Raw genomic sequence first — 21,192 nt, forward strand, 5'->3', positions numbered from 1 at the left:
TGGTCCTGGAGGGTGACTCAAGCAGCCACTTAGAGACTTGGCGTCCTGCTGGGGCCGACCATGCAGAGCCTCCTCAGCAGCGCATGGGCTGCTTCCCGTGCCCCCACTGCGAGCACAGAGCTCCCCGGGGGCATCTGTACCCCCCTCCCCAGCACAGCCTCATTCCTGTCTGCCCTACCCTGGCCGGGATGGCTGGACCTGCGTTATAGATGAGAAAACCGCTGCTCAGGGCCCACCCGCCAGCCAGCACCGCCCCTTTTACTCCACTGCACTTGGTCTCCACCCCCGGCCGCTCTTGAGTGGGTTGATTTCCATCCGGAGTGAGACTGCGACCCTCCAGGGGAGGGGCCCGCCTGGGCTTCTCCTGTTCTAGCCCCAGGTACACGCACAGGTGTGAGACAGGCCTGCAAGTACCAGCTGTCCTCCGCAGGGCCCACAGCAGCAGCTTCTACACCCCGTGCCCCGGGAGGGAAAGGGCCCACGCTCCGCAACTTTGCAAACCCTTGATGGTGAGTTTGTTAAAAGGTGAGAGCAGAGTCTCCTTCACATGTGAGGATTAAACAGTGTAATGAATAGAAAGGGCTTAGAGTAAGGCCTGGCATATAGTAAGTGCTCAGTAAATAAAGCTGCTGTTGTAATTTGTAATGATAAACACAAACAAAGACAAATCCGACGCGGCCTCTCTCCTCCACTATGTAGATTCAATATTAAAAAGGCCCACACACGGTCGATCCCATGCTCACTTTCTGTTACTGACTCTGCACAGGCTTCCCTGTGGGTTCTTGTGAGCAGGAACCCAGACTTTCTATTTTGCAGAAAGTTAGTTTTTCCTACAAATCCTTTTTTAACCCCTGGGACTGCTTGTGCCCCTGAGGTCTCTGTCTCCTGAAAAAAATCACTCCAGAACTTGTTCTGCAACCCAGGTTTTCATAAAAACCGTAAGAAGAAACTAGCATAACTTCTATTTCTTTTAACAGACTCACCGACTCACAGGTCCACAGATGGGCCTCATCTGGCCCCAGCCCAATCTCCTTAAGGACAAAGCAGCCTGCCTCAATTGCTTTGCTGTGACAATCAGTGAGGTGAAGGGCCTGTGAGAGGCCGGCATCAGAACCAGCAGGGCAGCGGTGGGGTCAGCTTCAGGTCACCGTGACATCTGCGGGCTTGTTTCTAACCTCGCTCAGACAGGCGAGCCCTAGGAAGCTGCAACGGCTGCCTCCTGAGCCGCTCAGCGTCCATCAGCAATTGTGGCAGGAGGGCTGGGATGGCCACACGGCTGCTACATTAGCCACCGAGACCACCACGAAGTGACAGAGGAGACGGCCAAAGAGGCCTCTTGAGCTAAGGCACAGGGGAGAGTCTGCTGCCTCGGTGCTCACAAAGGAAGAAGAGAGAGAGGTGCCAGCAGCAGACACACAGGTCCCAGAGGAGGGAGGAGATGCCGCAGGAACTCAGAAGTGGCCGGGACAAGGGATCCAGAAACCTGAACGCCACAGTCCACGCGCTGCCACACCCGCAATCCGGCCCCTGTCACGGCGAGGAGGCAGCCCGGCTCCAGCAAGGCGATAGCGCACAGACGCGCCACGTCGAAACCCCCATCTTCACTCCGGAGCCTCTGCTGCTCCACTGGCTGCTGGGCTCCGGCCTCATGTTTGAGGAGGCTCCTTTCCACCTTCAGCCAGAACAGCCCCAGCATTTCTCTGACCACCCTCGACCCCCAGGAGCCCTGGCTGCGCTCTGCCCACCACGCCTGCGCGGACTGCCCCCTGCGGATGGGACACAGCCCAGCTTTCCCTTCTGCGCTGAAAACCAATTCCATCCAAGCTTCTCGGAATTCGCGCATGGTCTTTGTGGTGCTAACATTGGGTATCTAAGGGGAATCAGGTCCTGGACATTGACCTCACCTGGCAAACAAGCAGGGACAGACCGAGAACCCCTGCCTCCCCTCCACACCCTCCTCCGCCGCGGCCCCTTTTCCTCACCGCCTGGCTCCGGCTCCCATGGGACTCAGGACCAGGACTGCCATGGACCCCCAGCTGTGTGTGCCATTGTGGTTCGCTCCTCCAGGGCTGCCGCCCTCAGGAGTCCTGCTCCCAACGAACCCCAGGCGCCCTCCTTCCCTCACACCTCTGACCTGTGCCCCACATCCCTGCTGCTAAGACCAGGGTGGCGGTGGGGGAGGGGGTATGATGCCCCAAACCCAATATGCTACAGTAAAGCACCTTCTCTTTGAGGGTTTGCAACATTCCTGATGCTCAGTGAACCTCAGCTCTCTTGTACCTTCCTGTTTGCTCTGAGAATGACAGAAACTGTCTGGATCTTGCCTTATGATCCTGGTCATTGTTCATTTTATGATTTGAGATGTTCCCAGGTGGGCAACACCTACATTGAGGCTTTTCTTCCTGATCAATAACTGACTCAGTAAGGCAGCTGAACAACTTGCTCATCAGCCAAATGTGACAGATCACCAGTTAATTAGTGACCTACTAATCAACCTACTCCAACTGGCTCATCCAAAGTGGTTGGGGCTCCTCACAGATATTTTTGTAAACTTATCAGGGCAAGATCTTGCATTCCAACTTTAGAGTTCTGTACTGGAAAGTCATTCTTCATCTGGTCACTGAGGTGATGGGCTTGGGGCTGAGAGGTGGAAGAAGACCCTGATCAGACTCACTCCAGTGCTTCTTGGCCTTCTCTGGCTTAAGAAGGCCTTATGCTGTAACTGCAGAGTCCCATTTAGGAATCAAAAAAAAAAAAAATTCATTTTTTAAAGAATGTATTATAGGGAGTTCCTGCCATGGCTCAATGGAAACCAATCTGATTAGTATCCATGAGGATGCAGGTTGGATCCCTGGCCTCGCTCATTGGGTTAAGGAGCCGGCATTGACATCACCTGTGGTGTAGGTCACAGATGTGGCTCGGATTCTGCATTGCTGTGGCATGGGCCAGTGGCTACAGCTCCAGTTCGACCCCAGTCCAGGAACCTCCATATGCCCCAGGTACAGCCCTAAAAAGATTAAAAAAAAAAAAAAAGTATTATACAAGAAACAAGTGACTTCAAATAAGAATGTTTAATGTTAGCTATATTATTATGTAAAGATAAGTTCAAATTGTTTTCCAATTCAGTAAGTAATACATAAAGTTTAAGTGGTAAGAAAAATTGAGATTTTTTTTTTGTCTTTTTGCCTTTTCTAGGGCTGCTCCCAAGGCATATGGAGGCTCCCAGGCTAGGGGCCCAATCAGAGCTGTAGCCACTGGCCTACGCCAGAGCCACAGCAACTCGGGATCTGAGCTGCGTCTGCAACCTACACCACAGTCCACCGCAACGCAAGATCCTTAACCCACTGAGCAAGGCCAGGGATCAAACCCGAAACCTCATGGTTCCCAGTCTGATTCATTAACCACTGCACCACGACGGGAACTCGAAAAATTGAGATTTCTTAGCAAAACTTAAAAACTATGGTTTCTGGTTTGGCGCTCAGATACATATTAAAATGCAGATTCAAACTTACTTTGTTATATCATCAAAAAGGGGAAAAAAAAGTGCTTTGATGACCTGATGTTTAGAATTATTTAATTTTGTGCTTTAAAAAATATCAATTGTTTTACTTTCATGATTTTCAGGTTTGTTTTGAAATGAAGAAATAAGAAAAAGTTTCAGGTTTCTGTTTATAAGCTTTTCTCTGCAAGATGCACATTGTGGGCGTGTATCATTTTTATTCCAAATAACTTAAAAAGCAAAATGAATATAAATTATCACAATATTTTCACTTTGGAAAATGTTTTTTGATGTACCAGAAGCACCTTGATGTGCTCTGGAGAATTCTGATGTGGTGCACAGAATGCAGGAATCCAGGGCCAGCTGTGGAATGTGTGGGCTCTGTGCAAAATGCAAATGTAGAGCTTTTTGTTCACAAAACAGGAAAAAGGTTTTTTTCCTTCAGTATCTCTCCTGATCTGTCCCAGGGTTTTCATTTGCTGCTGGATGCCACACTTCCTTGGGCATGGGGATGGGCGGGGCTCCTTAGGTCAGGGCAGACCCTCATGGGCCCCCAGGGCCCTAACCTGGGACTTGCACACAGATCTCACACAGTATCCCAACCCAGATGTGTCAGGCCCCCAGCGGGAGTGGCGGGTGGCAGTGGTCATGGGGCAGGATGAGGAGGGGAGGCTGGACAGGTCCAGGCACCAGTCGTCAGGGGGTGTGTGGCCCAGAAGCCATCCTGGGAAGGTAAGAAGGGGCAGAGGCTGGCCTGCAGGTGAGCTGAGGTTCCAAGCCCCTGGTGGGTGCTCCACTGTCCCATGGGGTGTCCCTTATAGAAGAAAATGACTAAGAATTGTAAGAGGTGCTGGAGCTTCTGGGTGTGGAGCCTCATACAGCAGCCCTGGTCATAAGCCCAGGAAGCTGGTCCTGTACAGATCTGAGAACGTTCATGTTCAAGTGAGGTTGCAGAATGTTACTGTTTCGTTTACCTCTTGAGTTTCACCCTTACTGTTGCTTATAATTGTGGTCTTTAACCAGCGGTCAGTCCTTCAGGACTGTGCACACCTGACTGTGTAAGAGCAAGAGAATGATGAGCACCGAGGCCAGTGGCACAGCCACCTGCCAGACACCAGTCCCTCACCACCGGGGCTTACTCAGTGCGCACCTGAGGAGCAGAAAAGCTAAGGAATGAACTTACGGATTGATGACCCTAAACTCAAAATGGAAACACTCTTCTCACCTTAACTGGTATGAATGGACCCCTGTGAGCTCAGAGGGGATCCACAGTGTCAAGAGTACAGCAGACCTGGCTCAGTCTGCTTTACACTCCCTGTCCTGAGGCGGTTACGACAGGCGCCCTTCCTCATGCTCCAGTGTCCTGGTTCTCTACTCACTGTCCCCCTCTCTGATCTGGAGAAGCCCAGTGCATTGCCCTGAGCGATTCCGCTCTGGAGAAAACAGCATTTTGGAGGCCCAGGAACTCACCAGCCTGCTGCCCTTGGTGCCCACGATGGGGGAGGATAATCCAGCCACCCCTCCCCCAGGAAACCCAAGGTGGAAGGAACATGTACATAGAGCCGGCCCACTGGGATGGCTGCCAGCCCCGAGATCCAGGCCTGGCCCCAGGGGAGGCACAGGCCAGAGGAAGAGGCTCGCCCATAAACACTCATGCGCAGGCCGCACGGGACCTGGCAGACAGAGGAAGCCGGCACCTGAGTGCCTCGGCCGCCCCCCGAGGCTGGGGTTCCTCGCGCCCCACGCGGAGGGCCCAGGGACCTCTGAGACGGCTGGCGTCTGGGAGGGCAGAGGGCTCTGAGAACAGGGCCTGATTGCCGAGGGTCCCTGCAGAGTGGCTGGTGGGAGGAAGCAGAACCCCGGGGGCTGGCTGCCATTCGATAGTGAGGAAACATCCAGAAATGATAATGACATCCCCACGGTGCAGGAGCAGGACTTCCTCCTGTACCAGGCTATCTGAACAACAGACCATTGGCAGGGAAAACAAGCAGTTCCACTTAACTCGGGACGCGGCATTTACTGTACATCGGGAAACATTGCCAGTGTCTGTCGCGAAAGGGGACCCTTACCTCATTTGCTGTGTTGTGTGTTCCAACGATTCGGATGAAGGAGGCAGGCTGTCTTTCAAAAGTCACCGATTGCCAGGACCTGTGGGGAGAAGTACAACCAGTGCCTGGTGAGACGGTGCCCCGAACCCTGCAAGGGTGCGGGGCTGTGTGTGGGTCGGGGTGGAGCCCACCTTCTGTGTGGAGACGAGGCAGGAGCACACAGTGTCCCACTCAGGAACCTGCGGACTCATCCAGGAAGGTGCCTTGGGAGTCTTATAAAGCTCACCATTCACAAGCGCGCAGTGCAGACCACGTGCGCGTGTGACGAGCGTGCGGCCAGACGGGAGTGGTCAAGGCTGGTGGGAGCTGCCCACGATGGGGCCTGTCTTGCCAGGAGTGGGCACAGTGACCTCACTGGAGGCTTCTGGGAGGAGGGGGTGCTGGGCTGGGGGCAGTGGGCAAAGGGGGGGCTGCAGAGCCCAGCACCGTGGTTAGAGGCCGTGGCATGAGCCCTGGCGCTCCCCTGTGAATCCTGCAGCCCCACCAGTGCCAGTGGTGGCACCTGGAGAAGAAGAGGCGGCTTCGCACAGGTCCCCCCCACCCTCCCCTTCCCGCTTCCAAATGCACCCCTGAGAAGTTACTTCCCGGACCAGCCAGTCTCCGAGGGGGCTCAAAGGCAGCCCCAATATCTTAAAAGCCATTCCTCATGGATCAGCAGGGGCTGGGCCAGCCTATTTAAAGCCAGCTGAGCAGGCCTCGAACCGCCCTGAGAAAAGTGGTCTGCTCCCAGTTTACGGCTCCCAGCTCATCAGAGCACACGGGGAGCTCAGCACCCACCCTGTAAGCTCCAGTAGCTTTGGTGATAAATGTGAGGGGTTCACAGTTGTTGCTGCCCCTCCTCCACTCACACGGTAGAAATGCCAGCTGCTGGGAGGCTGTTTCCTGTAATTGTCTAATTACTGAGAGATGTTACTGAGGAAAATATGTGTATTTGCTGTTTGTTTTTCCCCGCTTTGCTTTCAGGTGTTCCATCTTCGCTCTCACCCTGAGCCTCCCACCGAGACTGATTCACTGCTGCCTGGACACCAGGCCCCTCAAGGTCATTAAAAAGTCGTTACCATCCTGTGTGCAAGATCGGTGCCTTCGAAGCAGTTTTCTGGAAACGGCGTAAGAAAAATCACCCTCTTTGTAAAAAGGCCATTATTCATATATGAAGGTGACCATGTGGCCACCCCCAGGGCCTGCACTCCCGGCCCATTTTCTCAGTGGGGGGCTGTTCTGTTCCCTCGGCGCGTCTGCTGAGTGGGAGGCAGCTTGCGGGCCAGGGCGGAACTAAGAGGAAGGCCTGGGCTCCCACAGGCCCGGGGGTCACCTGGAGCTAAGCAGCAGGACAGAGCTCAGATGCATTCTTCCCTTGCAGGTCAGGGGAGGCTAGGGTCCACGCTGTGTGGGGCATCCGCGTCCCATCCCTGTTCCCGAGAGAGTGACAGCACACACGCTGGTCCTCCCTGCTTCCCAGACCACCCCGTCCCCTGCCCCGGGAGTGGGAAACACAACCAGGGCAGGTGACCCCAGCCAGGGACAACTATGAGGTTCGAGCCAGTCTCACTGAAAGGTGGGGGAAGAGAGGCGGGTGGGAGTGGAGGAGACAGTGAAGATTCTTTCCTCTTGGCTTTCTAGTCCTGTGCTCATTTTAAAAAGGGTCAAGTGTTTCTGGACGTAAAGGTAAAACATGACTCCTGTAGCTCGCACGCTTGTGCTTGGAGAGGGCCGCCGGGCCGGGATCGGGCCCTCCGTGACCATCCCTCCTCCCTCCTCTGTGAGGAGTGGGGGCCGAGGCCCCGAAGGAAGTGAGGGCTGGCGGGGAGTCGTCCTGGACAGAGCCGGACCCGAACCCCCGTCTCCCTTTTCTCACCACGGCCCTCATCCTGCCCACTGCCCCCTGCCCCGGCTGGCCCAGGCTTTGGTACCACTGCCCCCACTTCTGCCTGGGGACACAGGGCTGGCAGGGCAGCCAGCCTGAGCAGGAGGGAGCATCTGTGAAGTAATAAGATCAGAAGGCCTCAATTTAATACCAATCCTCCATTACGCTGCATTAATATATAATCACATTAGAGTTCATTTTCACTAACACAGCCTGAGAGTTGAATAGATGATTTCATTTTCAGCAAACTGGATACCAACCCTAAGACCAAAGTATGAGCAGGAAGGGGAGCCAGTCAAGATGAGGTAATGAGCATTTCTCTCCCGCAGGTATCAGATTCCAGTTCCCCTGGACTGCTTCAAAACAACTTGCAGTGCTGCTCATGGGGAAAGTGCAAGGTGGCACTGGGACAGTCACCGACACGTTGGAGCCACACTGTAATCACAGTGCAACCTTGAGGCAGCCACCTCAGGGGACACGTCTCGCAGCCAGGACACCGCCACCATCACCAGGTCTACACAAAAGCTTGACTGCCGTGTGCACTGAGCTTACTGAGAGCTATGTAAACACCCCACTCGCCCCGTGCTCGATCCTCGTCCCGTGCTCTGATCCTCTCTTCAGTAGGCAGCACTCACAGAGCAACAGGGCCTGGCACCCCCCCTTCACAGAGGGGGAAGTGTCCCACCAGGAACAATGGGTGTCAAAAAACGCCTGGGGTCTTTGCTCTGAGCCTCTACCTGGAACAGAGAAAAACCCACATGGGTTGAAGTCCCCACTTTGGCACCTGCCGGCTCTCCCTCCAGCGGACAAATCACTCCCCTTCCTGAGCTGCGGTTTCCTCATTTGTTCACTGCTGACAGAAACAATACCACTTCCTCAGTTGCAGAAACGCGTCTGGAATGTGGTCCCAATGACATTGAGTTGTAAATATCTATTCGCATAGGTGTTCCAAGAGAGATGTCTACAAGAGTATTTGCCCAGACATTGACCAAGATTTTCGCTTTGGGTGGAAGAATTTCAAGAGACATTATCTTTCCTTTTGCACTTTCTGCACTGCTTGAATTTGGTACACCGTATACACAAGCGCTGGAAAGACGTATCCATCTTGCTTGCTGCCCAAAGCGTTGATACAGATCACGTGACATGAAGCAAGTGAAAATGCCAGAACTGTATTATTACGTAAAATATTTCCAGTTGAGAGGCTCACTGGGTGACAGTCAAGATGGCAGGTTTTAATGTGGCCTTTCGTGAACTAGCGGTAGGATGGCACAGTGGCTGACAGCCTAGGCTCTGGAGCCAGGCTCCTGCGTATGAATTTTTACCAGCTCTGTGATCTTAGGCAAGTTGCTCTGCCTTTCTCGGCTCTAGCCTCCTCTCTGTAAAATGAGGATAATTAAAATAACTATCTAAATTTTTTGCCTGTGAAGACTAAATACATTAACAAATGGAAAACACCTAGAACAGCACTGGCATATTCTGGGTTCTAAGGAAAATGGTTGACGTTGTTATTACTGCTGTAGTTACCAGTCAGCCACGTCAACCTGGACAAACACACGGCTTCCCTGGGCCCCCTCTGAGTCACCGGGGTTGGCGGTGTGATTTAATGACCATGCCAGGGGCACCTACCACTCTCCCATCGCACCTGTTTCTTGGGGCAGACGGAGGGGGGGGGGGCGGGGGCTGGGCTTCGAAGGAATCAAACCAGTATTTGTTGAATACACTCTTTAGAGCAAGGCGCCTGCAGGGTATTACAGGGGATCCGTGCAAGAAGCAGTGCCTGCCCCTGAGAAGCTTGTGCCAGCTCTGGGGAGAGCAGCTATCCTTCCGAGGGCTAATCAGAGAACATTGAAAACAGGACTGGGGTCCCAAACTCACACACCGGTGGTGGTCCACAAGGTCCCTGCTCACTGGCTATGGGAAGCCTGGAAGCAATTTTTCCAGAGAAAGAAAGCTATATATTTTGATTGGGTTCCCAGGCCCACCCATAAAACTCAGTTTAACCAATAATGAAGCTGAAATATGAGGTATAGGAAGTTTAAAAAAGCAAAGGAAAAAATGTTGTTGTTGCCATAGTAGTAATTAAACAAGCCAGAAAAACAAGTGATTTAGAGCAGCCTTTCTCTAAAGCTGCTGCTTGAGGAAGGAGGGCTAAATGCTGTAACGCAGATAAATCCTGGCTGCAGCTACAAGATGGTGGGAGGTCTGTTCACAAGGAGTGAAGACGTGGGCCGAGAACGTCCTCCTAAAAGCCTCTTCCACCCGCAGGCCTGTGTGGTTTACCAAGTGTTTCGCCATCACCACCCACCTCATCTGTCCCCGACACCACCTGCCAGGCGGGGGGGCCAGCGGCTGGAATCCCATTTCAGAGGTGAGGACGCCGAGGCAGAGAGAGAAGTAATCTGTCAGCATCCCAGAGCCACGGTGTAGCGTCAACAACAGGAGCCAGATGTCATGACTGTTATGTTCTGCTCTTTCTACCAAAAGGCACAGTAGAAACTTTCCAGTAACCGAGAGGCTGGGTCCCCGCGTATCTCCAACAGCTCACACCCCGCTTTTACGTTGGTGTCACGACTCTGGGCCGGAGATCCCACACAAGCTGACCTCAAGCGAACAACAGGTCCCTGCGGTCGGGGGCGAAAATAGCCCAGCACCCGCCGTTTAGGGCTGTGAGGACGCGATGAGAAAACAAAGTGCTTGCATGCAGTAAAAGCACCGTGTCGGCTACGTATACCTTTATTTTCACACACAAGGGAGACGGGCACCGAGGAGGCTCCGGGCGTGCCGACTGTCCACAGAGACCAGTACGAGAGGCCCCGTGCATACCCACACCTGCCCTGTACTCGCCGTGCTCATGGAAACACACATGCTTGTAAAATATGTTTCAAATATTCTGGAAGGAGATGGAGTGGATTCCTGACAGTGGTTGTCTCTGAGGAGAGCGTGAGGAAAGGGGTTTGCTGATGGGGAACAAAGGAGATACTTCAACACCAACTGAAGTGTTTTATTTCTTTGATTAAAATAAAAAAGACCTGAAGTGTACCGGGAAAATATTAACTAGAGCCAATTCCGGGGATGAGTATGTGAGTGAATGTTGTAATACTTTTTATTCTTTTCTGCATTTTAAGCAGTTCTTGAAATAAATAAAAAGAAAGAAAGAGAAGGGATTAAACTGGTGTCTGTGGATGTGAGAAAGGATAGCCAGAGGTGGAACTAACTAATCTGCGAATATGAAAGCCAGGGAAAAGGAGGGAGCTGTAGGGAGGAGAGGGGAGCTGCCTGCAGGGGCCGGGGGTGCCTTCTGTGAGTGTAGGATTGTGAGGGTGGCTTGGGGTGACGAGAGCACCACACAGGCCGGGTGGGCTGGGCCGAGACGGCTTTCTATCCTCAGCCTCATCCTGCCTCCCCTGGGGATCCTGCAGGGCCTATGCCAAGGCTGTCTGGTCTTTTCAGCTCTGGAAAACGACGCGACTTTGCCGCCTCTGCTATAAAGAGAAAGCAAATGTCAAAATCTTTACACAGCAGGCCTGATGAACCTCGGGGAGATGGCCAGGAGTATTGGGCCAGGGCCAGGCTGGCAGTTAAACACGGCAAGCTGAACACATGGGTTAATCTTTGCTCCCTCCACTGAAAGGGCAGTAAGGAAATTTAATGTATGCTTCATATCAAAGAAATGTGCTATCTCTCTCTCTCACACACACATGAGCGCAAAACAAGCACAAAGAAATCATGAGGACAGGTCACCATCTCTCTGTGCCAAGACCTCAGAAGGAAAACCCCCAAGAGGCAAGCAATTCACACCGCAGGTGAATTGTGTCCTTGAGTCACCAGCCACTTCTGAAGGTGGGGACAGGCGGGGGCCGGCTGACGGCAAATCAGAGGGGCAGGTGGACCCCCAACCACCCTCTCCTTCCCTCGTGCAGTGGGCTGAGCCCTTTTACACCCCTAAGAGACAGGGATTGCCCTCTGGAGCCCTTGAACAGAGGGCATCTGGACCCCAGAGACCAGAGCGGGAACAGCAGAGGGGGGACCCTGCAGGAGCTCAGAGCCAGGAGTCCATGGAAGGGAATATCTCAGACGGCGAGACTTCTAGTCTCCTTCTGCCCCTCAGCTTTCAGGCCACTGTGATCCAGGCTTAACTCCCAGGCAGGGGACTGGATTTCACTGGAGACTCTGACCAGCCCAAGAGGAAAGGCTGACCTGCCTTCCTCCTCTGTCCCTCCATTCTCCCTTCTGTAAATCTTATCAAGTGCTTCACGAAGAAAGCCCTCAAGAAGCTTACACTCCAGCGGGAGAGAGAGACAAGTAAGTTATATGGGAGTTAAGGAAGGGCTATGGAGAAAAACAGTGGTGCAGAGGCCTGAGAGGGGCGTGATGCTTTAGATGACACACTGCAGGAAGTCCTCTGGTAAAGCAACAACCGGGCGAAGGCCCACACAGTGGAAGAAGTGGCCACGCAGATCTGAAGAGCATTTCCGTGAGCAGGGACAGAAGGCGGCCGGTGCCCTGGATCTGAATGAGTGGGCAGGGGTCTCCCCATGAGACACAGAATCCCTGTCTGATAACCTTGAGTGAGGGCCACAAACCTGCCCACATACAAAAAGTTTTTCACCAGCTTTCTCAGTGCTGAACACTTAAAGGTAAACAGCCAGGCAAGGACCACCAAAGATGCCAACATGATAGACAGAGACCAAAAACAAACAGAAGAGGAAAATGACTCAGAGGATAAAGATGTAATTCAGGAAGCAGAATAAAACTTTGGGAAAAAACTCTCGTTACCACCAGAAAGATAAAAGAAAACATTATCACACCCTTGAAATAAGAATAATGTAAAAAAGGAAATATTTGGAGAACAAGAAAATGCTCCTGTAAATAAAACCATGAATTGAAATAAGTCATTCAACACAACAGCTAGCAGCTTAAGTTGGGGAAATTTCCTAGAAGGTCAAACAGAATGACATAGACAGAAAATAGAGAATGAGATGATCAAACCGAGAGGTCCACTATCCAATTAGTAAATGTTCCAGGAAAAAAAAGAATGGGAAAGATATGAGCTATACAATGTCAAGATAACACATGAAATTTTCCCAGGTATCAAGGATATAAGTTTCTAAGTTAGAGGCCACTGAGTGGCCACTACAATAAATGAGAAAACAAAGCATATTATTGGGAAACTTTAGAAGATCTAAATGCTTCTGGAGGAGAAAAAAAGCAGGTCAACACAAAGACGTCGTTGACTTAAAAAAATAACTCTCAACTTTTAGGTTGTGCGTGAGTTTTATTTGGGGCAACAAGGAGGACTACAGCCCGGGTGGGGTTTCGATGGGTCTGAGGGAAGGTCAGTATATCTGATTTTGGTGAAGCGGGAGGCGCATGCAACCAGACACACATGTTGCAGAAGGCTGCTGCCGGTCTCATGAAGACTACTGCTAGCCACAAGGAACAGACATCGCCATGAAGGGTTTTAGTGCTTTTCTAGATATGAGGAAGGTGCAAGAATTGGACTCATGAAATCTTCTCCTGAAAATATCTAGCTATCTGAAGACCTGTTCTGCCAGTTTCCCCAGAGCACTGAGAGCCTTGCCCCTGATGCCCACCGAGCTCTGCTCAGGGGGTGTCGAGGGTCAGCAGCTGCAGCAGCTCACGATTCAGTCTGTGCAGAGGCAGACGGCAAGTGCCCGTCTCCAGTTCACACTGTGGGAACCAGAACCACACGAGATTTTCCCAAAGCAACACTGGGAGTTAGAGGACAGTGGAAACTTTCCTTCTAAAGGCTGAGGGGAAAGTGAGTTCCCAGCCAGAGGACTATTCCTAGCCAAGTGTTAGCAGAGAATAAACAACTTTCATTTAGGCATAAATCTCAAAAATTTTACCTTCAGTGTATTCACAATAAACTACCAGAAAATGTGCTCCACCAAAACAAAGGATTAAACTAAGGCAGAGAGAGTTATGGGACCCAGAAAACAGAGGGGGTGACATGGAAGAGAGGGGGCTTCTAGGAAGGAAGTCTCCTGGCAGAGTGAAGGCTGCGACAGGTCTAGAGAGCAGCCAGGGAAGGGGTGGGAGCCTTGCAGGGCGCCTTCAAGGTGGGGGTGTCTCAAGGGGTAAAAAAACAAACTGATTTTCGACTTACCAGATGTGACCATTATTACCTCAGGTTAAGGGAACTTGTGTGGCTCTGACAAAAGTAGGCGGAAGATTTAGTGATAAGTACACAGACAATTAATGATAGATATATAGACAACTAAGTAACTTAACTCTAGGAAACACAAATGACAGAAAAAGAAGTGACCACAGCACATGACACGGCTTTGTTCTGAGTAAGTTCACACTAATGCCAATGAGATAACCAATACAAAGAAACTCTGTGGTCTGACTAGAGAGGGCGGATGGGCAGAGGCGGAACACAGGTGTATCTGTGAGGGGGAAGCTAAATCCTCACCTTTCAAAGAAGGAGGACAATAGATCATTTTGGTAACAGAATTAATAAATTCTAAGTGCCGAATGAGCACGTAGTTTAGAAACAGGAAGGTACAGACCAAAAGAAAGGTCTGTAAGAGAAGATGTATATGTGCCTCAAAATCTAACTGCCTGGGAGTTCCCGTCATGGCTCAGTGGTAACAAACCCGATTAGGATCCTTGAGGAGATGGGTTCTATCCCTGGCCTTGCTCCGTGGGTTTAGGATCTGACACTGCTGTGAGCTGGGGTGTAGGTGGCAGATGCAACTCGGATCCTACATTGCTGTGGCTGTGGTGTAGGCTGGCAGCTGCAGCTCCGATTTGACCCCTGGCCTGGGAACTTTCATAGGCCATGGATGCGGCCCTAAAAAGCCAAAAAAAAAAAAAAAAAATCTAACAGCCTGACTCTACGTTATGTTGGACAAGTGGGGGGTCACGGGCACGTTCACAGGGGCTGGAGGAAGTGTAATCTGACAGATCCCTAAGCAGCAACACTGTCAGGTACACACCCCTAGAGTTAGCATGCAGTCCCTCCAGGGTGCTTCAGCTTAGACGTGCTGCCAGCACCGCCGGCAGGAGGGGGCTGCACTGCAGCGCCATCTGAACAGCAAGAGAACAGAAACAACCCGAATGCACATCACCAGGGACGGGTAAAGTAAATTACGGTACAGCTCTGTCCCTACCCTGGGAGACTATGCAGCTGGAGAGACAGGGAGGGAGAAATTCTGGAGTCCTCCAAGGTGCAGAAAAATTTCTATGAAAAAATGGGGAAATACACACATTTTAATAGGTTTATGCATAAATTATTATCTCTGGAGGAAGAGGTGGATGGGAAATAGCCGTTTCACTTTCTATAGTTTTTAATTTTTAAACCACATTAAATATATATTTTTTAATTGAAGTAGAGTTGATTTACAATGTTGTACTAATTTCTGCTGTACAGCAAACTGATTCAGTTATATATATATGCATATATATATATATATATACACACACACACATTCATTTTAAAAATATTCTCTCCCAGTATGGTTTATCATATAATACACTTTCTTTGAACATTTATTTTTTTCAAAATATATATATTTTTTAATTTTAAAGAGAAAAAAAAGGAAAAGCAGTTGCCTCCGGAGAGTAAGATGTGGGGCAAGGAAGGATGAAGCAGGGGGCTGTCACTTTTTTGTTATAAGCTTTGTGCTTTGACTTCACTTTTAAAACTAGGGAAATGTGCATCTTCAATAAAAATTTAAAAATTGAAAAGTTAAAAAAAAAAAAGCAAGAAAGGGAGAGAGGCCTGTGGTGACGAGGAAGGGAAAGGGTACGTGGGGAGCGTTTTATTTACAACCTCTGGGAGCAGGGCTGGAAGGCAGACGGGAAGCTTCAGAAAAGATTCTTGAAAAGGGAGGCATATGAAAGGCTGTCCCCTGTTAACTAAGCGATGCGCTGAGGCGCCCTGGCAGTGGCGTGCTAGACGGGGGTGCGCGAGCCCTTAGGTGCGCCTCCAGGCTCTCCCCATGCTGCCTGCTGGCCCGAGCTCGCTGTTCTTACATCCGCCTTGCTGCTACCAGGGACCAGACTCATCTCTTCAATCTAAAGATGCGCCATGGCCTGGGCGTGTCTTTCAGGACATGGCCAGGTGAGAACTCTTGCGTTGGAACAGCCTTGAAATGGCCTGGCAGGTCCTCCCTGCTGGCTCCCAGCCTGGCACATCCTGTGATCGCCTCACTTGGTCAGATCTCAGACGCAGGCTACCCTGAAGCCTTGGTGCAGGCTTCAACAACGAATCTGGTACCTGGGAGAAAATTCTCGTGTGCAGCAGGATGCTTGGCTGGATTTTATAAGCCGTCTCCCTGCCCGGACTTACAGGTGACTCTGGGCTTGCGCCATTCACTGTCCCTCCACTCAAGCTATTGATTGAGGGCCCTCTATGTGCCAGGCTCAGGAAAAATGGTGCCAAGTTTGTCTAACCTGACTGCGCCCCGAGGTGGCTGGTAAACAGCTGTCAGGGGCCACTGGGATTAGCGATCATTTAGTCACATGCTGATCAGCCAAATGTTTACTGAGATCCAGGGTCACACAGTAGAAGCTCAAAGACATACCCTACTGGTCTACTGAATATTTTGAAAGTTAGCTGCCACTTAAAAACTGGAAGATTTCACTTAAAAATACCAACTTCTGGTTTCTCCTGAAAACCAGATGACCTGGCATCCTTGGTGGTCTTAAGACCATGCTGGCTGGCACCAAGGTCACTGTAGCGGACTCAGCCCCTCCAGCCCGGGGTGCCTCCAGCACTCCTGGGAGCTTGCCCTTGGCCACTGCTTTGCTCACTCACGTCACCCACCTGGCCCAGGGAGGTGGCCAGGTTTCCATTCCAGCCTTACATAGAGCTCAGACAATGTTGAAATGGAGTGAATTAAATTTCTAACTCTTGTATAGGAAGCCCAGCTACCTCAAAATTCTTTGGGGATCTAGCAACAGAGCTGGTATACAAATTATGTCTCAGTTTAAAAAAAAATCTATTACTTTCTCTTCTTGGCCTAGAGGCAGGAATAACTGGGGCTCATGGAAAGACGCTGCAGCTGATGATAGAGGCTCAGTGGCTGACGCATGCTCTCCCCAGGTCCTGTTCAATAGAAGTCGGGTTCTAGTTAGGACAGTGGGCTCTCAGGCCTGCCTGCACACTGGAGTAACCTATGGAGCTTCTAAACCTTCCACCCCCCCAGGCCACACCCCAGACCAACTAACACCCAAACTCCCTGGGGTGGGCCCGCGTGAATCTCTTCTGAACTCCTCAGGTGATGTCAGGGTTCGGCCAAGCTGAAGCCCTTTTTTGGGCTGGGCGGCTGGTGGGGAGCAGCTTGCTCAGAGGACATGTGCCATCTTCTGTCCTAATTATAGTGGGGATCAGCCTTCCCCTGGCTTCTTCCTGCCGGTGGGGGTTTCTGGACCTGGGCGGGGGGCGGGGGGGACGGGTGGAGGGGGCCAGAGGCATTTTCTGCTTTCTGGCCGAAGGGAATTTCAGCCTCCCCTGGGAAAGTACTTGCATATACTGCTCTAACCTGAGCTGGTCTTGCATTTTACCTTCTCTGCTCGGGCATAATTTTCTCTTTGAGAGGAGTTGCCTCTCAAAGAGAGGGTCAGCACCCTCCCACCAGCTCCTCCTGCGAGTGGAGCTGAAAGCTGCTGACCCCGTGGCAGCCGAGGAAAGCTGTGTGTCCTGGGACCTCTGTGGAGTGTTTGAAAGAGCGTATGGGGCTGTCTCCACACTCCACACCTCACTCAGTCCCCAGCCCCGACCCCCCCACTCTCTGCCATACAGCTCCTCTTGATTCCCCTAAGGGGATGCAGTAATTGATGATTAGCATTCCAAAGCTTGGCTTGCATCCTGCTAGCCCGTCATATTTAATTACATTTTAACTATATTCGTCTTCGATAATAGCACGAACATAATTTAGATAATTATCTCCCTCTCTCTTATTCTCTGACTCTGTCTGTCTCACTTAGAGCTCCTTGCAACAAAAATCACTTTCTCGGCTCAAACACATAAACAGACTCTGGGGCCAAGGGCTTTTTCTCTTTCTCTTGCAAGCAGCTGTGCTAGAAAGGCAACGGTTTAGAGTACCATGCAGGAAAAGAGAAAAAAAAAAAAAAGAAAAAGAAAATTCATGTTTCTCCCTGCCTCTGCATTCATGTTTGTACACACTGGCCGTGGGAGCTGGAGTGTGTAAGCGTGCACGCACACATCTGCATCCGGCGGAGAAACAGGGGAGGCCTCGTCCATCAAATTAGTGTCTATAAAGCCTTCTTGGTCTGGCCTTTCTTTCTTACAAGGTTTAATGGCTTCTTTCGCAAACTTAAACTCTGTTGAAACTTCTAAATGTCTGCTACGTCTTTGGAAGAGACGGGTTCTTCCTCATAGGGTTTCTGTCACACTTGGATCCTATAATTAATGACCTTTATCCTCACCTATTATCTGCCTCCTCCAGGAGACCGTCAGTACCAGAGAGAAGGCTGGGGCCCTTCTCACGGAAAGTGGATCCTAAGCAAACTGCTGCGGTGTCAGGAGTCCCTACAGACCCTCCCAAACACCAGCTGGGTCACATCCCAGCCAAGTCCCCGGCCTAATAGCTCCCCTCCCCGCCCCCCTCAGGGCAAGAGGTATTTTTCAGCAGGCTTTGTTCAGTGGTTTTTCTGATGAAGCTGACCGATATAGCTGAGCTTTTTAGGTACAAAGATTTTATGCTGCAGAGTTCACACCGCCAAGAAGATTTTTTTGAACAAATAAGAGAATAAGAAATGGGTTCAGAAATAGCTACTAGCCAAGATAATCTTGCTCAAAATGTAGACATCTAGAGAGTCTGAAAGAATTTCAACAAACCAATTCTCAAGACCTGGAGCGGAGATTGGGAGGCTCCACAATTTCTCCAGGTTCTGTGCATTTCCTTGGAGTTCCAAAAGGCTCCAATAATAAGAATTTTGTATGAAAAATTCACTTTGCCCCCACTTTGTCTGATATTGAAGGATTATCCATTCGTTGAAGATCAGTTATTCATTACTCATACGGTTCTAGATCCACATCACAAACAAAAATCCTTCCCCCCCCCCCCGAAGAATAAATACCACACAAACTGTCCCCGTACTGAGAGGGACTGGCAGGAAGCGGCTGGACAGGGGTGCGTCTGTGAGTTAACAAGGGGCCTCTGGCTGTCACTTGTGGGAGGCCCAACTCCCAGCTGGCCTAGAAATAAACACTCAGACCAGACTTCAGGGCCCAGCAGTGTCTGCAGCAACGTTTTGCCATCACCGGGTTGAGCCCCACTGCCTGTTCTGGTGCCTGGTGTACAAATGGGAAGCCAGCAACCTGCCCATCCTGGCGATGGGTAACTCTGGGCCCGCAGGACAAACGAGAAGTCAGGCCGCGTGGTGACCAGGAGAGGCTGTGGATCCTGCCCTTGGCATGGCCCTCCTTGGAGGTGGGGAGCTGAAGAGCAGGGCTGTGCCCAGGTCCCATCCCGGACAGATGGGGCTGCTGGGCCAGGCCTGTGGAGGGGGTGAGGGCCTGGAGAAGGGGGCGGGAGGCCCAGCAAGGCTTCACACACCTTGATCTGCTCCGTGTTGTTCATCAGGGACATTCTTACTTTTGAGCTCTCAGTGCCTGGCTCAGGCGCTTGGCCATTTATTTCGCTGAAATTTGCCTAAAATGCAGTCACCGCCTGGGTCTGGTCTCCTGAGGGGATGGAGAAGCCGGCAGACGGGCCACACTGGCCACACTCCCTGCCGTGGCAGCTCTGGGGGCTTCGGGGGAGGGCGGTCCGGCTCGCTGTCCCCCAGAGATTCCCTGACCACTGCGAGCATGGTGCTCGACCGGAGGGCTGGTTTAATGACGTCAGAGGCTCCTTTCACCTGTAAGGAGAGCAGCCTCCTCCTGGGCTCAATGTGACTATCCAAGGCCACCTCCACTCCCCTCAGCGGCTCCACCCCTTCCAGACTCCGCTGGAAACGTGAGGATTAGGCATAGGGCTGGAGCCAGTTTTCAAATGCTAAGAATTTGGCAGTTTCATTTCCTAGTGTTCTAAATACCAAAAGGATTTCGAACACAATGAGGACTAAATGCCCCATGAATTCAGGTTTAAAAAAGGGGAAAAAAAAAAAAAAAAAAAAGGCTGCTTTTATGAAAATTCATGCCAAAAGCCTGTGCAGAAAAAAACACAGCCCTGACCTCAGAAACCTACTACAATATACACAGCTAAGCAAGTCAGTGGTCCTCGAGAAGGACCGCCAGACATTCTCCGAAACAAACCTGACCAATTTCATGCCTAAAAATTCCACTAAGCCCCTGTGGGTATTCCAGATCTGATGACAAGCCAAATTCGTTCAGCACCTAACACTGGGGAGATATTCAGTAAAAACTTAAAAATAGACTCTTCCTTTCCAGCCATTAAAGGCCTGATATTTGCAACTGAACAGATAAGAAATTGGGGGCACTGGGGAGCCCTTAAAAAAAAAATCCCCAGAGTGCAAAAAAAAAAATGTTTCTTTATGATGAAAACTATTGCTCTTAGCACGGAGCCGCCCAGGATTAGCCCAGAGCCATTTCACACACTGAGATCTCTGAATGTGAATTCTGTAATGAAAAGGTGACTAGTGTTCGTGGCAGGCCCTGTAAAGGCCCTTTCTGGGATTTGCATAAGCTGCCACATCCAACACAATTAGAGCAAGACAGTGAACGACCCGCCAGCAGGCACAAGGCAGTACATGCGTGTAACAACCTTTCTTCATGGACATTTTCTGAAGGGAAAAAAGTCGACTTAGAAAAAAATCATCTCTTCCTCTTTTCTAACACTTTCTTGATTAAAAAATCACCACCACCTTTGACTTGGTGACTTTGCAGGTCCAGCCTTTGTTGGCCTGGAGCTCTCTTAAGACTCGGAGGTGGGCGTGTTCCCTTGCGGGTGCCTGGCTTTTCCGGGGCTGGGTCCGAGTCCTTTGCTGACCCCTCCCCCGGATTCTGGCTGTACGCGGGCCTGGATGCACCCAAGAATCAACTTGCCCTGTGACCTTGCTCTGCCCATCTCAGTGCCTTTCAGCCAGGCCACCAGGCAGCACCATGCTGGTGCCACTCAAAGCCTGGTGGACAGGGAGACAGGGCAGGAGACGACGAGAGCAGCTGTTAAGTACATAAGCTGAATAACTTAGATAATTTATGACAACAATCAGATGCCAAGACAGGTAGGAGGATTTAACTGAGAAAGGAGAGAGGGTGGATGTCTGGCAGGCCGGGGGTTATCATCAGATCATGTCAATTCGCCCCAGGAACAAAACTAGGGAAAAAGAGGCTGCACCGAACCGTGACTCCCCTCAGGCCGGCAACCTCAGGGTTTCCCACACCTGTCTCTGTGTGTGTCTATATGCATGTTTGCATGTCTATGATTTGATGCAGTGTAGTCCTTAACACCTGCTTTGAATTCTATTCCTGCCCCCAAGGCTAAGACATCAAACGAAGACTTCTTTACTACTCATGGTAAACAAGCAGCCATGAGACACACAAAAATACGGCTCCCTTTCAGGTTGTGTTTCCATCTACCCACAGTTATTCATTGCGCTAGACCCTGCCCCGAGGATTTTGCAGAGTTGAAGGCAGATGCCAAGAAGTCAAATTGCATTCAACAAGGTTAAAAGTTATCCTTGGCACACGGAAATCTCCTGTCATAAAATACTGTGAAACCGTTGCTGAGGCTAAATCCGCTTATTTTTCTGTATTATTT

General features: G+C 50.9%; 1 protein-coding gene across 2 annotated transcripts in view; it reads right to left on the bottom strand.

Annotated features, from left to right (window-relative positions):
- BTBD9 (BTB domain containing 9) overlaps window positions 1–21,192 on the bottom strand; it is a 408,373-nt gene that overhangs the window by 8,838 nt on the left and 378,343 nt on the right. For both annotated transcript variants that reach the window (XM_047795006.1, XM_047795004.1), the window contains exon 10: window positions 5,569–5,647. In XM_047795006.1, coding sequence (XP_047650962.1) covers window positions 5,569–5,647 — 79 coding nt within the window. The remainder of the gene's footprint in view (window positions 1–5,568; window positions 5,648–21,192) is intronic.

This window comes from Phacochoerus africanus, chromosome 9 (assembly GCF_016906955.1).
Source record: "Phacochoerus africanus isolate WHEZ1 chromosome 9, ROS_Pafr_v1, whole genome shotgun sequence".
In the NCBI taxonomy this organism is placed as follows: domain Eukaryota; kingdom Metazoa; phylum Chordata; class Mammalia; order Artiodactyla; family Suidae; genus Phacochoerus; species Phacochoerus africanus.